Source organism: Lactuca sativa, chromosome 7 (assembly GCF_002870075.4).
Source record: "Lactuca sativa cultivar Salinas chromosome 7, Lsat_Salinas_v11, whole genome shotgun sequence".
Lineage (NCBI taxonomy): Eukaryota > Viridiplantae > Streptophyta > Magnoliopsida > Asterales > Asteraceae > Lactuca > Lactuca sativa.
Window position 1 is genome coordinate 3,513,891 of NC_056629.2, and position 20,410 is coordinate 3,534,300.

Genomic DNA, 20,410 nt, shown 5'->3' on the forward strand with positions numbered 1-20,410 from the left:
GGAAGAAGTTTCATGACGAGTTGGGTACTCGTCTGCATTTCAGCACCGCTTTTCACCCGCAGACGGATGGTCAGAGCGAGCGGACCATCCAAACGTTAGAGGATATGTTGTGGGCATGTGTTCTAGATTTCGGAGGTAGTAGTGATACCTACCTTCCATAGGCAGAGTTCTCGTATAATAATAGCTATCATGCGAGCATCGACCATCCTCCCTTCGAGATGTTGTATGGGAGGAGGTGCACGACCCTGATATGTTGGGGAGAGGTTGGCCAGAGGGTCATAGGAAGCACCAAAGTGGTGCTCAAGACGACAGAGAAGATTCAGCAGGTTCGGAGCAAGCTTCAGACTGCTCAGAGTCGGCAGAAAATTTATGCCGATAAGCGTCGATCAGACCTAAAGTTCCAAGTCGGAGATATGGTCCTCCTTAAATTGTCGCCTTGGAAAGGCGTCATTCGATTCAGGAAGCGGGGCAAGTTGGGCCCAAGGTATATTGGACCGTTCAGGGTTATAGCCCGGGTGAGAAAGGTGGCATATAGGCTGGATTTTTCAGCCGAACTTAGTCAGATACATAGCACTTTCCATGTCTCTCAGTTGCAGAAGTGTTTGGTGGACGACTCAGCAGTAGTACCCTTGGAGGACATTCAGGTTGATGGCAGCCTGAATTACATCGAGCGACCTATAGCGATCCTCGACCAGAAGTCGCAGGATCTGAGGAACAAGAGGGTTGAGCTGGTAAAGGTGCAATGGAAGCACCGGAAGGGCTCGGAATGGACATGGGAGCCGATGGATGAGACGATGGAGCATTACCCAGAGCTGTTCCAGGATTGAGCAGCATACTTCGAGGACGAAGTTTAAAATAAGTGGGAGAGATTTCTAGCACCTGGTTCTTGGTATGTATTTTGTTATTAAATCTTCAATTATTTTGCATTTTTGGCCTTGGACTCGGTGAGTCGAATGACTGACTCGCCGGGTAGAAGCGGGATGAGACGCGGAGTTTAAGTTGCGGACTCGGCGAGTTGGGTCCTAGACTCGGCGAGTAGCAGCTGTCTGGAAAAAAACCCTAATCCAGGGGTTTGCACCCTATTTAAATGACCTTATGCAGCCTCCATTCCCCCTTTATGCTCCCAAACACTTCTCATAGCAAACCCTAGCCGTTCTTGAGAAAATCTAAGTCTTTTGAGTGATTCTTGTGAGTTTTGACGTCAAGGAAGAAGGAAGAGCATAGAAGGATTAAGAGGAGACTGAAGGATTCAAGTTTGGTTCATCATTTGCAGTCTACAGAAGGTATAAAGTCTGAACCTTGCTCATTCATTTGTTAGATCCCTCTTTGAGGTGATTTAGGGCTTTTATAAGCCATTTTTGGTGGCCAACCATGTTTGCAAACATGGTTGGGGGTTTGAGCTTCTGGATCATGTCATTATTGGAGTCACAAGATAGATTTGGGTTGCTTTTGCACCCAAGGAAGGCCCCATGCAACAAAAGAACCATTTTAGAGCCTTTTTAGCTCAAAAGTCCCATGCATGCACGTAAAGTTTGTAACTTTACGTGCTAGATCGAGTTTAGGGGCATGGATCTATCTTTTGGACAAGTGTTGTACATCATAAGTCAAAGTTTTAAGGAGGGGATGTGACCAACTCGACGAGTCCATTCCTGGACTCGGCGAGTCCAAGGGTTCTGTTCCATATCAGTGAGGGTCAAAAGGACCAGATGAGTGTGGAAAGATTTTAAGGAGTCCCGGGGAGTGACCCAACATTCTAGACTAAGAAAATTGTTTTGGAAATTCATGGTACTCGGCGAGTGCATGAACGGACTCGGCGAGTCCAAGGAAATCTTCATAGAACTCGACGAGTTGTTCATCAACTCGGCCAGTTGGATGAAGGGCCATTGAGTATCAGTTAGGAGGTGAACTCGTCGAGTCAATGCCTAACTCGACGAGTAAAGCCGAGAGTAAAGACAATCGACTGGATATGGACTCGACGAGTTTGCAAGCCAACTCGGCGAGTCGGGTCAACTGAAAGTTGACTTTGACTTTGACTTGACTTTGGTTTGGAATCGGTCAGGGGTAAAATAGTCATTTTACCCTGGGAATAGTATCAATGTCTGATTAAGTGTTTTATGGAAATATAGTCGGGAGATCACCGGAGCAGTTGTCAGACATTTGCGGATCAGCTTTTCAGCAGCCAGCCTTTTGAGGTGAGTTTCCTTCCAGTAGGAACGGGTCTAAGGCACCAAGGCCGGCCTGTATAGACGATATGATAGTATCGGAGTGTGGGTAGAGCCCGTATCTCATAGTTGAGTTTGATGATGATATATTCTAGTATGGTAGAATTGTTTATACTCGTTGTCTGTGTGATACCTTTATGTTATGGCTTAGTAGCTGAGTGTGGGCGAGGCCCGTGTCTCTCGGATAGCGGAGTGTGGGCGAGGCCCATATCTCCCAGATAGTGGAGTGTGGGCGAGGCCCCCAGATAGCAGAGTGTGGGCGAGGCCCGTATCTCCCAGCTAGCGAAGCGTAGGTGAGGCTCGTATCTCCATGAGTGTAGGCGAGGCCCGTATCTCCTAGCTGTTCATTATATGATTGTATGGTATGTGATATTATGGGGGAACTCACTAAGCTTCGTGCTTACAGATTACAGTTTTGTTTTCAGGTACCTCTTCTTTGAAGGGGAAGGAGCTGGCGCGGTAGCGGCACATCATACATGCACATTGTTTTCCGCACCAGAAGTTATTCTGGGATTTGTACTCTGACATTATGGTTATTTTTATGTTTTGGTTTTTCAGACACGAAATATGTTTATGAAATGATGGGATCAAAGGATGTTTATTCACAAATGCTTTCCAAAGTGTTGATTTAAAAATGAAATTTTTGGTTGTGAAAATTGGGTCGTTACAGGTGACATATAATATTAATGACAAGTTCTAATAATATGACACTTACCAATAGGAGAATAAACCTATTCATTTATTAGAATAGGGAGATATGACGTTCAACTCACAAGGGTTAAAGACCTAACTCCCAACTATAAAAAAACTCCTACTCATAACATACAATTTGTAACAGAATCATGAAGATTATCTTTTTGTTTGAATCTTCATCCATGGCATGGAAATATTCTTCAAGATACGTTTTGAGTCACTATAAACCTTTGAGAACTCTCTCCAATGAGGACTCTTATATTTTCCCCTTAACTGAAATAATGGATATATAGACTTCAACTACAATCAGATGTATTTATCAGCAGCACAATTATCATAATGATCATTGGTCTTGGTCGTAGGGCTACACCCAAAATACCAACCCTTGCATTTTTTCAACGTGTCATTATGTTGGTGTCGGGTGCATAACTTCTTAATTTCTTATGCAATCCTAAGAACTCTTTCTACAACATTTTCTAATGTTCTTTGAGCCCCAAAACCATAAAATAATATTGGAAAAGTATTTTTTTCACCTTTTGAACCAGTTAAGGCAATGTATTTCAAATTACATGTCACGTCACATAAAACCACAAACCATATGTGCAATCCTTCAAGTATAAAAACAAGTAACTAACATAAAATATACTTAATTTAAAATATGACGATATACCATAAAAATGCATATCTTTATCTTTCTATTTAGAAATCGTGTTTTCAATTAAGAATGATACCATCAAGTACTTCAACATACATAAATACATACAAGTATGTTCATGTATTAAAGTAACATATTGTATTAACATGACTTATTTTGATACAACATATATGTTTAGTACTCATCAATATTATTCAAACCATAATTCTATAAAAACTTAAGTGTTACAAGTCACAAATATCTAAATGGGAAATTTATCCCTAAATCACTCATGCAAATGAAGGAGAACGTTTGGCATTAAACATGTCTTTTGATTCCTATATCGCATCTCTCCCATAATGATATTTTCTAAACTTTAACCCATCCCGCTTATTTATTTAGAAGTTTACTATTCTTTCGATCAAGAAATTTTCAATTCCTCTACATATTTTACCTCATTATTCAACTATATATACGTAGTGATAACACATTTGATTCATCAACCAACCAAGTGTGATAAATGAATCATATCCATATTTTCAAGTCCTAATTCTACATAATAGTGGTTGCAAACCTATTCTCAAACCAAGGGTCATGTTTCCCCTAGCCATAGAAGTTTTTCCTATAATAAAAGTTCAATAATGCATGAGTTATCCACTTAGAATCAAATTGGATGATTATTAAAATTTCACTAGCTCCCAAGGCAACTTCGAGAATACATGCCTTCTTAACACAATGAACATTTTCAATCACTTTTACATATTTACGATGTACTTGGGTCATCTTGCAAGTTTGAATCGTATCATCGGATTAGATAAAAAAATATTGACTCCATATGGTAGATTCAATACTTTTCCAACTAACTCAACAAAGAGTTATACTTCTTCAAAAAAATTATCATAATCATCCAAAAATATCTTGAAGCATCAAGACCCAAATAACAATTACACGTTCTTGTCATACATCATTCCAAATCTAAGGATTTACTTCTTATAAGTCTTTTCATTACACTTATTCTATGGTTTAAGTATATATCAAATTTTCCTTAATATGTACCCTTTCTCATCAACTATTAATCATAGTTTTATATTATTTAAGATATTGGCCATCTGAACACATAATCAAAGGACCAACATGTTCACCATCATTACTAAGTCTTTCAATGTCATACATATGATCCCTGCATCAATATCATTATCTTTGGTGGTCTTCATTGTTACAAAAATAACCAACATAAAGATGTCATAATCGAATTCTAAGGAATGAGATTATTTTCTCAGAATAACTTACATGTACTCCCTTAAAAAATAAAATTATAGTTTCACTTGTGTCCAATCATAGGAGTATATAACATTGGGATTGTCCTTTCCAAACATTCAATTCTACCATGGTTCCCAATATAATGTATTTTTCCTTAAATCTTCCTTTAAGTTTCTCTACCTTGTCTAATGTTCCCACCAATTTCCATTGTCAAAATTTCTTACAAGAAACATAATATTCTCCTATATATTGTTTACATACGTCCTAACTAATTATTAAGCATCAACAAATGAGTATTTATAAATGAAACCACATATTCCATCACTTCCATATGTAGATAAAAATGACTTAACTTTATTCATTGGCAGCCACTTAACATATACATCTCCAAATTCTTCATAAGAACCACAACATATCAAACGACTTGTAGGCATCTTACATAATTGTTGTCAAACATCTTAATTACATCATGCATCCTAAGAGGTTGGTAATATAACTAGATATGCATGTTTGCTACACTCACCTTGGTAATTACTAATTAACTAAACAATAATACTCAAAATTTACATGTAAATTAATAACATACTACTTCTGTAACACCTCGATTTCCAAGTATTTTACCTTTTGACCCTTGGTATGAGAAATGTTTGGAAACTGGTAAAAAATGAGACTTAAGTGGAAACGCACACAAATTGAGTACGTTGGGCGTACGTGGGCTGGACCAAACCCTAATATTTAGGGTTTGTGCACTATTCATTCATCCTTAACTCTCAAGACTCCTTTCTTTCATTAACCTCCAGCCCCATTTTGACCCCTTTCAAATCCTAATCTCTTTAGTGAAGCAATCTTGACCTTGAGTGTGCATTTTGGTGTTCTTAAGGGAGAAGGAAGGAAGAGGAAAACATCGTAGAAGAGTGGAGCACTTTGGATCAAGAATCACATCATCATTTGACACCATTGAAGGTAAAAAGCTCTGAATTTGATGAAGTATTGCTTAGATCTTGATTAGCCAAGGCTTTGTGTTCATTTTGGTCCCATAATCTTGGTATTATGAGTATAGGTTACTCTAATTCATATGATCTATCCTTTCAGACATTTTGCAGTGTTTAGAAGCATAAAAATGTAATCTTGGTCACTAATTTCCTTCCATGCATGATCTAGGATGTCTTAATGAGTTAAGAAGTTATGGTTTTTGGTATTGAGTACTTGTTAGCCATGCAAGACCATAAAGTGGGAAACTTTATGGTTAAGGAGATCGTTTGAGGACTAAATCCGGATTTTAGACAAAAGATCTTAAGGATTAAGCTCTTAATAGAAGGAATAAGTGATAGCAACGCATGCTGAGCGAACATGTAGTACGTTGTACGTACGTGGTCAACCAACACATTTTTGGTCAAGACCCGTGTACGCTAAGCGTACAAGCTGAGTACAATGGGCATACTCAACTGAGTTGAATCGGTTGAATTTTTTACGTTGACCAGGATTTGACTAAGTTTGACCTAAGGGTATTTTGGGTATTTTGAGTTGTAGTTGATATTTGTCATTATCTAATGTATAGGTGACTGGTAGAGCTGATATTCGAAGTAGTGACCTATTCAATTATATGTTTAGATTGAGAGGTGAGTTTTCCTCACTGTACTTATGGGTCAAAGGCACCAATGTCGGCCTAGTAGATTATGTATCATGGTATAGAGGATGTTGTTATGTTCTAGTGGTCTGTTAGATATGTATGACATCCCCAAAATCTCGGCCAGAAAAGACCGATTTCATTTATGCTTTTTAAAACATTTTCAGAGTAAATCCATTTGATTTTTAAAAGATATGCGGAATTTGTTCCCAAAAACAAAACATGATAAAATAGATATTTATCAAAAAATTTCATATGATTTCATTTCATAATCAAAAGTCGGGATGTCATGTTCTGATACAGATCACAAAGCATAAACGATAACATTACAAGCCGTTCAACAAATATATACATATACAGACTTGTAAACAAAACAACTTGATGATTCGCCCATCTTAAGCTCTTGCGCCACTTCCTGTAATACAAATCAACTGAGTGGGTCAGGCTTGGGAGCCTGGTGAGCATATAGGGTTTTCAAACCCACAATAATTATATTTAATTTCATCAATCAACAATAAACCCGATTACCCATTCCCGTTATCCTCACCTTACGTTCCTAAAAAATAACGTCTATTATAAGGAACTTATTTCAGGATTTTCATCGGGACGGACATTACTGCAGAGGGGCTTCCTCAACAATAAGTATCCTAAAGGCAACCATGTGGGGGATAGAGTACACCGGTGAACACGTCGTTCACAACACCTACAGGTAATGAGCCTGCTAGTGTTCCACAAGACAGTCTAGAATAGTCCGTGGTCGTCATCCATACTCTGCTGAATGACTAGAATAACACCAATAACACCGAGGCCTCTCATCTGTTTATTTCACACCAATTATCTACCCATGTTCTACCCAACATATTAGTAGATAAAAAAAATATACATTTTTATACATTGTTTAAAAACCTGTATAGCATGCTTTAATCAATACACATTCCACATAACAGATGAGGCATACACACATAACACGTATTTCATAGAGAATATACATTCACACATATAACCACAAAATATATACACGTAGCACGTATTTTATATTAAATACTTCATAATATTGTGTTGGAGAGAAAATAACTACACACTCACATCCCGTATTCTTAAATACGTTTAAAAATTACTTGTATAATATCGCGTATTGAAAAGGGACTATACACTCACTTGATCAGAAGATGATCCGACAGCACTACGGCTTATACAAGTAGCGTCTCTCCGCAGATCTGGAAGATCTTCACAAAAACCGGCTCCTCGCGGGCAGGGCTTCGGCTCGGGAATAACGCTCTTCGGGATTCTCGGGGCTTCGGATCTTGCTTCGGGGCTCGGGAACGATACCGGGGCTTCGGGATATGATTGGCACGCAAATCGAGGCAAAACTTAGAGAGAGAGAAGAGTTTCAACAAGAGAAAATGGCTGAATTCGACTTCTATTTATAGGCTGAGGGTCTGGGATTACGCGGGGCGTAATCTCAAATTACGCAGGGCGTACTTAGTACGCGGGGCGTACTCGGTTACGCGGGGCGTACTTTGACGTCACTGCATGCGTCGATCTGTGGCACTCGAGTATTGGTCAGACAAGTTGCATCCGACTGAGTACGCGGGGCGTACTCAATTACGCGGGGCGTAATTGACTCGTCGAACTTCTAAATTGCGTAACTTTCGCATACGAGCTCCGTTTTCGACGTTCTTTATATCCACGCGAAGGTCAGACCATACTCTACAACTTTCATTTAGACTCCGTCGGCTAATTTTGACTTTTATTTTTATTATTTATTTTTAGAAGGCCGGGACAGAAAAACTTCGTTATAAATTCATAACTTCTTCGTTTGACATCCGTTCTCGCCTAACTTTTCATCGTTTCGCTACTAACAACGAGATCTTCGATTCTCGTTTAGATTGTTTCAGCTAAAAACCGCTCGATCTCAAATCGAGTATTTGGGCTGCATACTGCTAAGTCAAAACTTAGAAAAATCATAACTTCCTCATACGAAGTCAGATTTGGGCGTTCCTTTTATGCACGCTCTCGGTTTAACGAAATCTACGACTTTCGTTTAGATCGCTAAGGCTAAATATCGCTTTATCTTAAATTCATATTTTACGTCACTCGACGTCGTGCCGGTTCTGTCGCGAAACTTCGACAGGTCATAACTTCTTCGTTATAACTCGGATTTTGGCATTCCTTATATCTCCGGAATCCTTGTTTCAACCACTACAACTTTATGCAAGGATATCGGGCTTATCTCACACTTAAATTTTGACGCTTATTTTATTCTTAATTCATTAAATTATAATAATTAAGAAAATAAACACATAAATCACATAATTCACAAATAATACATTTTTATTATTTCAAATTGGGGTTACAAAGGTTAACCTAGACTATTACATTGCTAAAATGGCAAGCCTAGAAACACGGGCGTTACAATTCTCTCCACCTTAGAATGATTCCGTCCCCGGAATCACACACCAGCAAACAAATGCGGATAGCGACTCATCATGTCACTCTCCGTTTCCCAGGTGAGATTCGGCCCATTCGTGTGTTTCCATCGGACAAGCACTAACTCAACCATCTTACGTCGCAACTTCTTAGTCTTTCGGTCAACGATTGCCTCCGGTTCCTCGATCAACCTTTTGTTCTCATCGATCCTCAACTCCGAAAGTGGAATTATGTCGGGAACTTCTCCCATGAACTTCCTCAAGTAACACACATGAAAAGTGTTATGAATTCCATTCAGTTCTTCTGGTAGTTCGAGTTTGTAAGCTTGGTTCCCAATCCTCCGAAGAACTTTAAACGGTCCAATAAACCTTGGACTTAACTTTCCCCTTTTACCAAATCTTATAAGTCCCTTCCACGGCGAGACTTTAAGTAAAACCGAATCTCCAACTTTAAAAGTCATCGGTCTTCGCTTTTTGTCAGCATAGCTCTTTTGACGGTCCTGAGCTGCTAACATTCTTTCCCTAATTATTTTCAACTTTTCAGCCGTTTGATGGACTATCTCCGGTCCCATAAACTGCTTTTCCCCAGCCTCAAGCCAACAAGACGGCGTACGACACTTCTGTCCATACAATGCTTGATAAGGTGCCATCTTTATGCTCGAGTGAAAACTATTATTATAGGAAAATTCTACCAAAGGTAAATGTTCATCCCAATTACCTAGGAATTCCAAGGTACACGCTCTCAGCATATCTTCAAGTGTTTGTATCGTTCTTTCACTCTGACCATCAGTCTGCGGATGGTAAGCTGTACTTAAACACAACTTGGTACCCAATTCCTCTTGTAGACTTTTCCAAAATCGTGAGGTGAAACGACTATCACGATCCGACACAATTGTTAACGGAACACCGTGAAGCCTCACAAGTTCCTTCACGTAAGAATTCGCAAGCTTTTCCATAGTCCATTTCTCCTTTGCTGCTATGAAATGCGCACTCTTAGTGAATCGATCGACGACCACCCAAATCATGTCGTGTCCACTTTTTGTTCTGGGCAGTTTAGTGACAAAATCCATAGCAATGTCTTCCCACTTACCCATAGGCACAGGTAATGGTTCTAAACTCCCGTATGGTTTCTGATGTTGTGCCTTGACTCTTGCACAGGTCACACACTCGGCCACATACTTCGCAATGTCGAGCTTCATCGTCGGCCACCAATAATAGGGTTTCAGGTCCCTATACATTTTTGTGCTACCGGGATGAATCGAGTACATGGTTTTGTGAGCTTCTTCCATCAGAAGACCTCTGACTCCTCCTGTCTTAGGTATCCAAATCCGATCTTGGAACACCTTCAGTCCGTGACTGTTTACACCGAACACCAACATTTTGCCCAAACGTTCCTCCTTTCGGTCATTTTTCTCAGAAGCTTCGCTTTGAGCTTTCTTTATACTTTCCAAAATAGTCGAGACAACTTCAATTCTCAACGCTCTTGGCCTTTTCTTTTCAAGATTGACCTTCCGACTGAGAGCATCAGCAACAATATTGGCCTTACCAGGGTGGTAAAGTATCTCACAGTCGTAGTCCTTAAGTAATTCCAGCCAGCGTCGTTGCCTCATATTCAATTCTTTCTGAACAAAAAGATATTGGAGACTCTTATGATCAGTGAAAAGTTTGCACTTCGTGCCATAGAGGTAATGCCTCCATATTTTCAGTGCGAAAACTACCGCTGCCAACTCCAAATCATGAGTCGGGTAGTTCTTTTCGTGCTCTTTCAGCTGTCGAGACGCATATGCGATCACCTTATCCCTTTGGGTCAAAACGCAACCCAATCCAACCCCAGACGCATCGCTATAAACAGCGAACTCTTCAACCCCATCGGGTAGAGAAAGTATCGGTGCCTCGCATAGTTTCTTCTTTAGTCTCTCGAATGCTTCTTTATGCTTATCGCTCCAAGTATAAGTAGCTCCCTTGTGGGTCAAAGCTGTTAATGGACTAGCGATCGAAGAAAAGCCTTGGATAAACCTTCGGTAATATCCGGCTAATCCCAAAAAGCTTCGGATCTCCGTGGGACTTTTCGGTTGTTCCCACTTCATCACAGCTTCGATCTTCGCTGGATCAACCATTATCCCTTCTTGGTTGACCACGTGACCCAAGAATTGGACTTCACGAATCCAGAAATCACATTTGGAGAACTTCGCATACAACTTCTCCTTCTTCAAGACTTCCAAAACTTCTCGCAAGTGTCTGCCATGCTCCTCTTGGCTTTTTGAATAAATCAGAATGTCATCTATGAACACTATCACAGATTTATCAAGGAACGGATTACAAACTCTGTTCATCAAATCCATGAATGCTGCCGGAGCATTGGTTAGTCCAAACGACATAACCAAGAACTCATAGTGTCCATATCGCGTTCTGAACGCAGTCTTCTCTATATCCTGCTCCCTTACTTTCAGCTGATGATATCCTGACCTCAGGTCGATCTTTGAAAAATAACTGGAACCTTGTAGTTGATCGAATAGGTCATCAATCCTTGGCAATGGATATCTATTCTTTATTGTTGCCTTATTCAGCTCTCGGTAATCAATGCACATCCTCATGCTTCCATCTTTCTTCTTTACGAATAACACCGGAGCTCCCCAGGGTGATGAACTAGGTCTAATGAAACCTTTGTCCAATAACTCCTGAAGTTGCATCATTAGCTCCTTCATCTCCGTCGGTGCTAATCGATAAGGTGCTTTTGCAATTGGCGTTGTTCCGGGCAACAAGTCGATACGAAATTCCACTTGTCGATCGGGCGGTAATCCAGGAAGATCTTCGGGAAATACTTCCGGATAATCACACACAACAGGAATATTATGCATCACCTTCTTTTCCTTCTTAGCGTCGATCACAAATGCTAAGTATGATGTACACCCCTTGGTCAAACATTTTCTGGCTTTCATTAGAGAAATGATTCCAGAGTTTACTCTGCGTTTATCTCCGTACACCATAAACGATTCCTTCCCAGGCGGATTCACTTTCACTATTTTCTTCTTGCATAAAATTTCGGCATCATTGGCGCTAAGCCAATCCATTCCCAAAACGATGTCGAAACCGTTAAGTTCGATAGGCAATAATTCCTCGTGGAACTTATTCCCATTCAGATCAATTAAGATGTTTTTCATACGATGGCTAACAGGTACAAACTTGCCACTAGCAACTTCGACTAATAAAGCATTATCTAGTCTATCAACAGGCAAAGCTAGTTTTCTACCAAATTCATGCGATATAAAGGAGTAGTTGGCTCCAGAATCAAATAAAATTTGGGCAGGCAATTTGTTAACGAGAAAGGTACCTGAAGCGACATCAGCTTCATCTTTAGCAGCTTCCAGTGTCATCTGGAATGCTCTCGCCTTTGGCTTTGGCGGAATGTTGGGTCTTGCTGCTTCCTTCTTTTTCGGACAATCCCTTGAGATGTGCCCCTCTTCACCACAACCATAACAAACATTCTTGGTGAAGGTGCAGTCATTGGCATAATGCCCTAGCTTTCCACATTTGAAGCATGTGGTTTCCCCACCGCACTTCCCATAATGCTTCTTCTTGCACTTGTCACACCATTTCGCTTCTACCTTTCCTCCACTTCCCCTCGAACTAGACTTTGAGAATTTACTTTTCTTGCTGGACCCTGAAAATCCATCGATTTTCCTTTTCTCGCCAACCTCTGACCTTTCCAGACCTTTTTCCCTGATCTGGGTCTCAACATTTCTAGCAGCCCAGATGGCGGCTTTCAATGTGGTTGCTTGCTTAACCATTGGACCATAGTCCGCTGGTAGTCCAAGGGCAAACTTGTTGACCTTAGAGAGTTCTGTAGGCACCAAATATGGGATAAACTTCATCTTTTCTGTGAAACTTGCAGCGTATTCAGTAACGCTCAATTTCCTTTTCTTCAAATTCTGAAACTCATTACTGATTTCCAGAAGGTCCTGCTCGAAGCAGTATTGCAGTTTTAGTTGTTCCACAAAGTCTTCCCAAGACATTTTGCTTGCTTCTCCCTTGGGCATAGAGTCAGCTAACAGCTTCCACCAACTCAACACCCCAGATTTTAACAGAGGGATCGCAAGAGCGGTCTTCTGCCTGTTGCTACATTCGCAACTTTCAAACATAGTCTCCATTTCGGAGACCCAGTCCATAACTTGCACCGGCGTCGGGCTTCCGGATAGACGTGGTGGTTTGGATGCCATGAAATCCTTATACTTGCACCCACGACCATCATTTCCTCCATACTGGTTATTGCGTCTAACCACTGGTTGTTCGTCTTGACCAATGATTCCACTAAAGTTTTCTCCTTCAGACTGCCCTCCATTCTCCTCGGGATCTTCCGCTTGAATTGACGGTTCTTCACGATTCTGCCTAAGCAGGCGTCTTGTTTCTTCCATCTGACGTTCCAACATCATTTGAATCATCATTTGTACACCAGCCATTGTTATCGGCTTAGGTGCATCAGCTACGACAGGTACTTGTTGAATTTCAGGCGGTTGATTCCTGTTTTCATCAGCATTTCCAACTCCGCTTCTTGTTCTCACCATTTTTGATCTACACACCGAATAATTTCACCTTATTACTCCAAACGATTACATGCTAGTTCTAATGTCGTATACATACGCTTAGAATCCTAAACACGTAAACCTTCAGATCCGGTTGGCAACAAACCGTAGATCCGAACAAATAATATCATATATGGCAACATATAACATTTAGCACATAAAAGCATTTTAGGCAACTCTCCTAAAATAAACTAGTGCTCGTGTCTAAATTTATCAGACACACACCTCCCAATCTCCACTTAGCATACTAAGTTTAAGTCTAGAAATCCTACAAATTCCTAGTTCGCTTAAACTAATGCTCTGATACCAACTATGACATCCCCAAAATCTCGGCCAGAAAAGACCGATTTCATTTATGCTTTTTAAAACATTTTCAGAGTAAATCCATTTGATTTTTAAAAGATATGCGGAATTTGTTCCCAAAAACAAAACATGATAAAATAGATATTTATCAAAAAATTTCATATGATTTCATTTCATAATCAAAAGTCGGGATGTCATGTTCTGATACAGATCACAAAGCATAAACGATAACATTACAAGCCGTTCAACAAATATATACATATACAGACTTGTAAACAAAACAACTTGATGATTCGCCCATCTTAAGCTCTTGCGCCACTTCCTGTAATACAAATCAACTGAGTGGGTCAGGCTTGGGAGCCTGGTGAGCATATAGGGTTTTCAAACCCACAATAATTATATTTAATTTCATCAATCAACAATAAACCCGATTACCCATTCCCGTTATCCTCACCTTACGTTCCTAAAAAATAACGTCTATTATAAGGAACTTATTTCAGGATTTTCATCGGGACGGACATTACTGCAGAGGGGCTTCCTCAACAATAAGTATCCTAAAGGCAACCATGTGGGGGATAGAGTACACCGGTGAACACGTCGTTCACAACACCTACAGGTAATGAGCCTGCTAGTGTTCCACAAGACAGTCTAGAATAGTCCGTGGTCGTCATCCATACTCTGCTGAATGACTAGAATAACACCAATAACACCGAGGCCTCTCATCTGTTTATTTCACACCAATTATCTACCCATGTTCTACCCAACATATTAGTAGATAAAAAAAATATACATTTTTATACATTGTTTAAAAACCTGTATAGCATGCTTTAATCAATACACATTCCACATAACAGATGAGGCATACACACATAACACGTATTTCATAGAGAATATACATTCACACATATAACCACAAAATATATACACGTAGCACGTATTTTATATTAAATACTTCATAATATTGTGTTGGAGAGAAAATAACTACACACTCACATCCCGTATTCTTAAATACGTTTAAAAATTACTTGTATAATATCGCGTATTGAAAAGGGACTATACACTCACTTGATCAGAAGATGATCCGACAGCACTACGGCTTATACAAGTAGCGTCTCTCCGCAGATCTGGAAGATCTTCACAAAAACCGGCTCCTCGCGGGCAGGGCTTCGGCTCGGGAATAACGCTCTTCGGGATTCTCGGGGCTTCGGATCTTGCTTCGGGGCTCGGGAACGATACCGGGGCTTCGGGATATGATTGGCACGCAAATCGAGGCAAAACTTAGAGAGAGAGAAGAGTTTCAACAAGAGAAAATGGCTGAATTCGACTTCTATTTATAGGCTGAGGGTCTGGGATTACGCGGGGCGTAATCTCAAATTACGCAGGGCGTACTTAGTACGCGGGGCGTACTCGGTTACGCGGGGCGTACTTTGACGTCACTGCATGCGTCGATCTGTGGCACTCGAGTATTGGTCAGACAAGTTGCATCCGACTGAGTACGCGGGGCGTACTCAATTACGCGGGGCGTAATTGACTCGTCGAACTTCTAAATTGCGTAACTTTCGCATACGAGCTCCGTTTTCGACGTTCTTTATATCCACGCGAAGGTCAGACCATACTCTACAACTTTCATTTAGACTCCGTCGGCTAATTTTGACTTTTATTTTTATTATTTATTTTTAGAAGGCCGGGACAGAAAAACTTCGTTATAAATTCATAACTTCTTCGTTTGACATCCGTTCTCGCCTAACTTTTCATCGTTTCGCTACTAACAACGAGATCTTCGATTCTCGTTTAGATTGTTTCAGCTAAAAACCGCTCGATCTCAAATCGAGTATTTGGGCTGCATACTGCTAAGTCAAAACTTAGAAAAATCATAACTTCCTCATACGAAGTCAGATTTGGGCGTTCCTTTTATGCACGCTCTCGGTTTAACGAAATCTACGACTTTCGTTTAGATCGCTAAGGCTAAATATCGCTTTATCTTAAATTCATATTTTACGTCACTCGACGTCGTGCCGGTTCTGTCGCGAAACTTCGACAGGTCATAACTTCTTCGTTATAACTCGGATTTTGGCATTCCTTATATCTCCGGAATCCTTGTTTCAACCACTACAACTTTATGCAAGGATATCGGGCTTATCTCACACTTAAATTTTGACGCTTATTTTATTCTTAATTCATTAAATTATAATAATTAAGAAAATAAACACATAAATCACATAATTCACAAATAATACATTTTTATTATTTCAAATTGGGGTTACAAAGGTTAACCTAGACTATTACATTGCTAAAATGGCAAGCCTAGAAACACGGGCGTTACAATATGTGTCCTGGTATATAGGATATTTCTTTTGTGGTGGTGATCTATAGATCTGCCTGTTTTTCCATTGACTGGTCATATGTTTATTTGTTGGATATATGTAATTTGTTATGTATATGTCGGCATGGTATGGTGAGGTTGAAATTGTACTACTTTGTGTTGTCAATCAACAAATCAGGCAAGCCAACCAGAAGGTTGTGGGCCGGGGCATTCCAACAAGAAGGTTGTGGCCCAGAGGTAATCCAACCAGGATTATGGACCCATTATATATTGGGCAAGCCAGCCAGAAGGTTGTGGGTCGGGGGATTCCAACTGGAAGGTTGTGGGTAAGGGGTAATCCAACCAGGAAGGTTGTGGACCCAATATTTGTTTGGTTGTATGTTTGTGTGGTGGTACTTTGGAGGAACTCGCTAAGCTTTGGCTTTCAAATTTTTGGTTATGGTTTCAGGTACTTAAGATGACAGGGACAAGGCGAAGGCATGATCTTGAAAATCCTTCAAATCTTATGATATTGGATTTTGGGATACTTTGGTTTATGATTTATACTTTAGGAACAATGTTTTGTAAACAATTATGGTTTTGACTTGGTTTTAAAATGAAATTTTTACCGTGGATTTTTGGGATGTTACAAGTTGGTATCAGAGCCCTAGTTTGAGTGAATTGGATTAGCATTCTTGTGAATCCAGTCTCAAGCTATGGATATGTAAAAGTTTTCAAAAAAAATCAACTTGTTTTCCAAATTGTTTACAAAGGCAACCAAAAAAGGATGAGATCTGTACGATCAGCCGAAGCAAGAAAGTGTTCCCCAAGATACCCACACTATTATTTGTTTATGATGATTTGGATATAACTACATGTTAGTTTATAGGCTAAGAATCTTCATGAATTGCATGTTAGAAATGACCGTGTTATGATGCCTGATAGCTTAGGAGAATCTCTTGTATGTTAGATGGAATGACATCATTATTGTAGTTTCTTAATGTGTGCATACGAGTTATACATAACTAGGATTTTATAGCCTGAGAATGTTTGATTTAGCTTTATTTCTTGTTCCTCTTCTGGTTGTGGGCTTAGAGTGGAATCAAGTGTTCCATTGTCTATAAAATCCAACATTATGCATTATTAGCACGCGCAAGTGGCTATGTGATTGGTGGAATGTGTACAGTTATAGCAGGACAACATGAGGAATGATTAGTCACTCTTGATAGATTGGATGCAGGATATATGTGTATCCTAGATGTTTGGGCCTAATGGTCAGGAATTGCGTGTAAGGATCTGCTTGATTCTTATGATGTCTTAGTGTCTGTCGGTTTCACTGCTCGAATGTTGCTTGTTTTGTGCTTTGTGGGACTCGTATTGATATGAGTTAACTGTTAGATGAATATATTAAGATACACGCTGTAAATGTTAAATAGTTTTTGAATGATTGATTCGGTCCTATTGCATAGCTCTTGATTGAGTCTAACCGTTGAAGGGTTGGGTCTTTTAGTCGAAAGGTTATTTAAGCTTTGTTGCATGTAATTGTATTCATGAAGTGGTTAGCTGAAATTAATAGGGGTTTTTCAATAGCTGATATCAAGGTGAAGTGGCGATCCTAGGAGAGCCTAGGAAGTGTCGTATTGCGGTTGCGACATTGTTTAATGGGTTTTGGGTGTACCATTATGAGGAGGTGACTTAGAAGATTCAGGACGATTCTCAAGGAAAGTATGGATAGGTGTAGAACGTAGTATTGGGCCCGTACTACTGGAATCATAGGATCCGTACTCGAATTGAGAAAAGTCAAGAGGATTCTAAGAAGCCAATAGAGGATTTATGTGCAGCTTTCTATAGTATGGGTAAAGTCTGATGAATTAGTGATGAAATTTTGGTTACACTACAAGAAAAAAAGGCCTTTTACGACGCGCAAAATACGACGCTCATTGATCTATGTTACGCAAAGGAGAGTGACATTAGAAAAATGTCATCTCTTCAAAAATTTAAGGATAGAAGACACGCATTATTGCGCGCCCTTAAATTAGTGTTTAAAAAAAACACGGAGGGCACCTATAATAAAATGCGCGTCGTCTAAGGATGTCGCTTTATATTTTTTAATGGAACGCGCGTTCCATCCTTTAATAGTGGGGGAAAGGGGGAAATGAAATTCTGAAAAAATTAAAAACCCCGCCAAGCTCTCCTCTACCTTCTTTCAATCGTTCTTATCTCTCTCTCTCTCTCTCTCAATCAAATACCAAAAATCGACTATTGTTGGAACTAGGCCTCGGGCTCACTTGACCTCACCAAAGACTACAACGATTGTTCAAGTTTACAAGCCCTAGGTTAGATTAATATTGAAGTTTAGTATGATTCTAATTAGTTGATTTTGTTTAAAGCTTATCTTACACGAGATTAACCTCTTTTCTTTGAAGTCTCAGAGATCTGAAAAGAAGGCTACGAAATTTGTGAGAAAATGAAGAATTCAATATCAGATCAAGCCTTTTTCATCGAGAGTGAAGATTATGAGGAAGACAAGGACTCCATTAGAGGTGAAGACGATGGGAATGATTCAGAATTTTCAAATTATTCTGACGATAACCCTCAACATCAAAGAAAACCTAGTTCCTTAAACCCATCGTGGCCTCAAAGTTACAGGTATGACCCCATCTCCCTTTTTTGGATTCTACTTTAATTCCTTATACAATCAACAATTTATAAGATTCCGCTGAAATTCTGTAACAACAACTGCATTCAGATATATATATATATATATATATATATATATATATATATATATATATATATATATATATATATATATATATATATATAAATAAGGCCGGTGCTTTAAGAATCGAGGAAAGCGGGTCTTGAAAATTTATGAGATTTTTTAAGGAATTTTCTTAGAGTTATGAGGATTTTTTTAGGGAATTTGAGATTTTGCCAAATCAGCGCTCTGATCATCTCTCCCTTTCTCCGAATCTATCCCTATCTTCTTCTCTAATCCAATTCCCGAAATGGAGTTCAAATCCAACAATATTTCTGAAGACAACAACAACAATCACGGATGGCAGAAGGTTACTTACGCTAAGAAGAACAGGAAGAATCAGCCTAAGCAGCAGGTGCCTCAACCAAAGGCGCTTCCAAACGGATCCGTTGTCGCTGGTAATGATAATGTCTTCACTGCTATTGAGAAGAAATCGGAGGAGCGTAGGAAGGTTATAGAAGCACAGAGATTGTCGATTTATGATCCTGCTCCTCCTCCGGTTAAATCGTCAAGGAAGAAGAACTACTCCGATTATGAGGACAACGATGAAGAGGTTGCCAATGGTGTGGCTGGGAATGATGATGTTGAGGAGAAGAAGAAGAAACCGAATAAAGTAAAGAAACCTAAGGTCACAATTGCGGAAGCGGCGGAGAAGATCGATGTCGACGACCTGGCTAGTTTTCTGTTGGAGGTGACGGTGAGTGAATTTTATATGTTTATTTTCTACAATTCAATGTTTTGATTGAGGTTTCTCTCATTACCATTTAAAATTCAACTGATTTGCGTACTGTATAGGCTTCGATCGGAACGGGAAGATATGTAATTGTGACATTTCTCTGTAGTTTTTTGTTTGGATTCAGCTTTAATTACTGTGTAGTTTATCAAAGTTTAGTATAGTTCTAGGATGAAAATTATTGTCAATATGGTTGTAGATTACATACACAACTTCATTCTCACACAATTTGATTATTAGTTGAAATATAGGAAGCTAATCTTTGTAACTTCTTTGTATGTGTTCATAGACTTCATTCGAGGCACAGCAAGATTTTGAAATCTGAATATTTCAAACTGTTTGTGTATGATTCAGTGCTTTTTGTATCAAAATATACACTTTTACTATTTTCCACACACACACAAAGCTTCTAATCCACTTTCTCTCAAGTGCAGAATCTTGTGTCACATATTCCTGAGGCTGTTTACAAAACCTCAGTTGATTGGATCAACAAACTATCCATGGAAGCCCTTAGTTCTTTTCTCCTTTGGTCCTTAGACAGCATTCTTGCTGACTTTGCAATTCAACAAGGTGGCTCAAAGGGATCCAAGAAAGTTGCCCAAAAAACACCCTTAAAATCTCAGGTGGGTCTGTTTGTAGTATTAGCAATGGTGTTATGAAGGAAACCCGATACGCTAATTACCAGCAATTTAAATGACCATCTATGTAAAATGACATGATGATGCACTCCTGAAACAGGTCTGACCAATGGCATCTATATTGGGTATCTACATAGATTGGATCCACAAACTGTTAAGTTGGAGCTAAGATGCAATATATTGGAGGCTACACACACATTTATACATATTCTGTGATTCTTTGCTTTA

The 20,410-nt window shown here is 39.5% G+C and overlaps 1 protein-coding gene across 1 annotated transcript; it reads left to right on the plus strand.

Annotated features, from left to right (window-relative positions):
• The first annotated feature begins 19,016 nt into the window (after nt 1–19,016).
• Nucleotides 19,017–19,869, plus strand: LOC128127107 (uncharacterized). Its single transcript, XM_052765464.1, has 2 exons — nt 19,017–19,508; nt 19,834–19,869. The coding sequence occupies exons 1-2, from the start codon at nt 19,062–19,064 to the stop codon at nt 19,867–19,869; spliced, it is 483 nt and encodes a 160-aa protein (XP_052621424.1). The 5' UTR covers nt 19,017–19,061.
• The last annotated feature ends 541 nt before the right edge of the window (nt 19,870–20,410 follow it).

What these genes read in the sequence shown, in the direction of transcription:
- LOC128127107 (XM_052765464.1), top strand. Translation starts at nt 19,062, where the DNA reads ATGGAGTTCAAATCCAACAATATTTCTGAAGACAACAACAACAATCAC. An exon ending in GTTTTCTGTTGGAGGTGACG is followed by an intron (nt 19,509 to 19,833) that starts GTGAGTGAATTT and finishes ATGTGTTCATAG; the next exon opens with ACTTCATTCGAGGCACAGCA.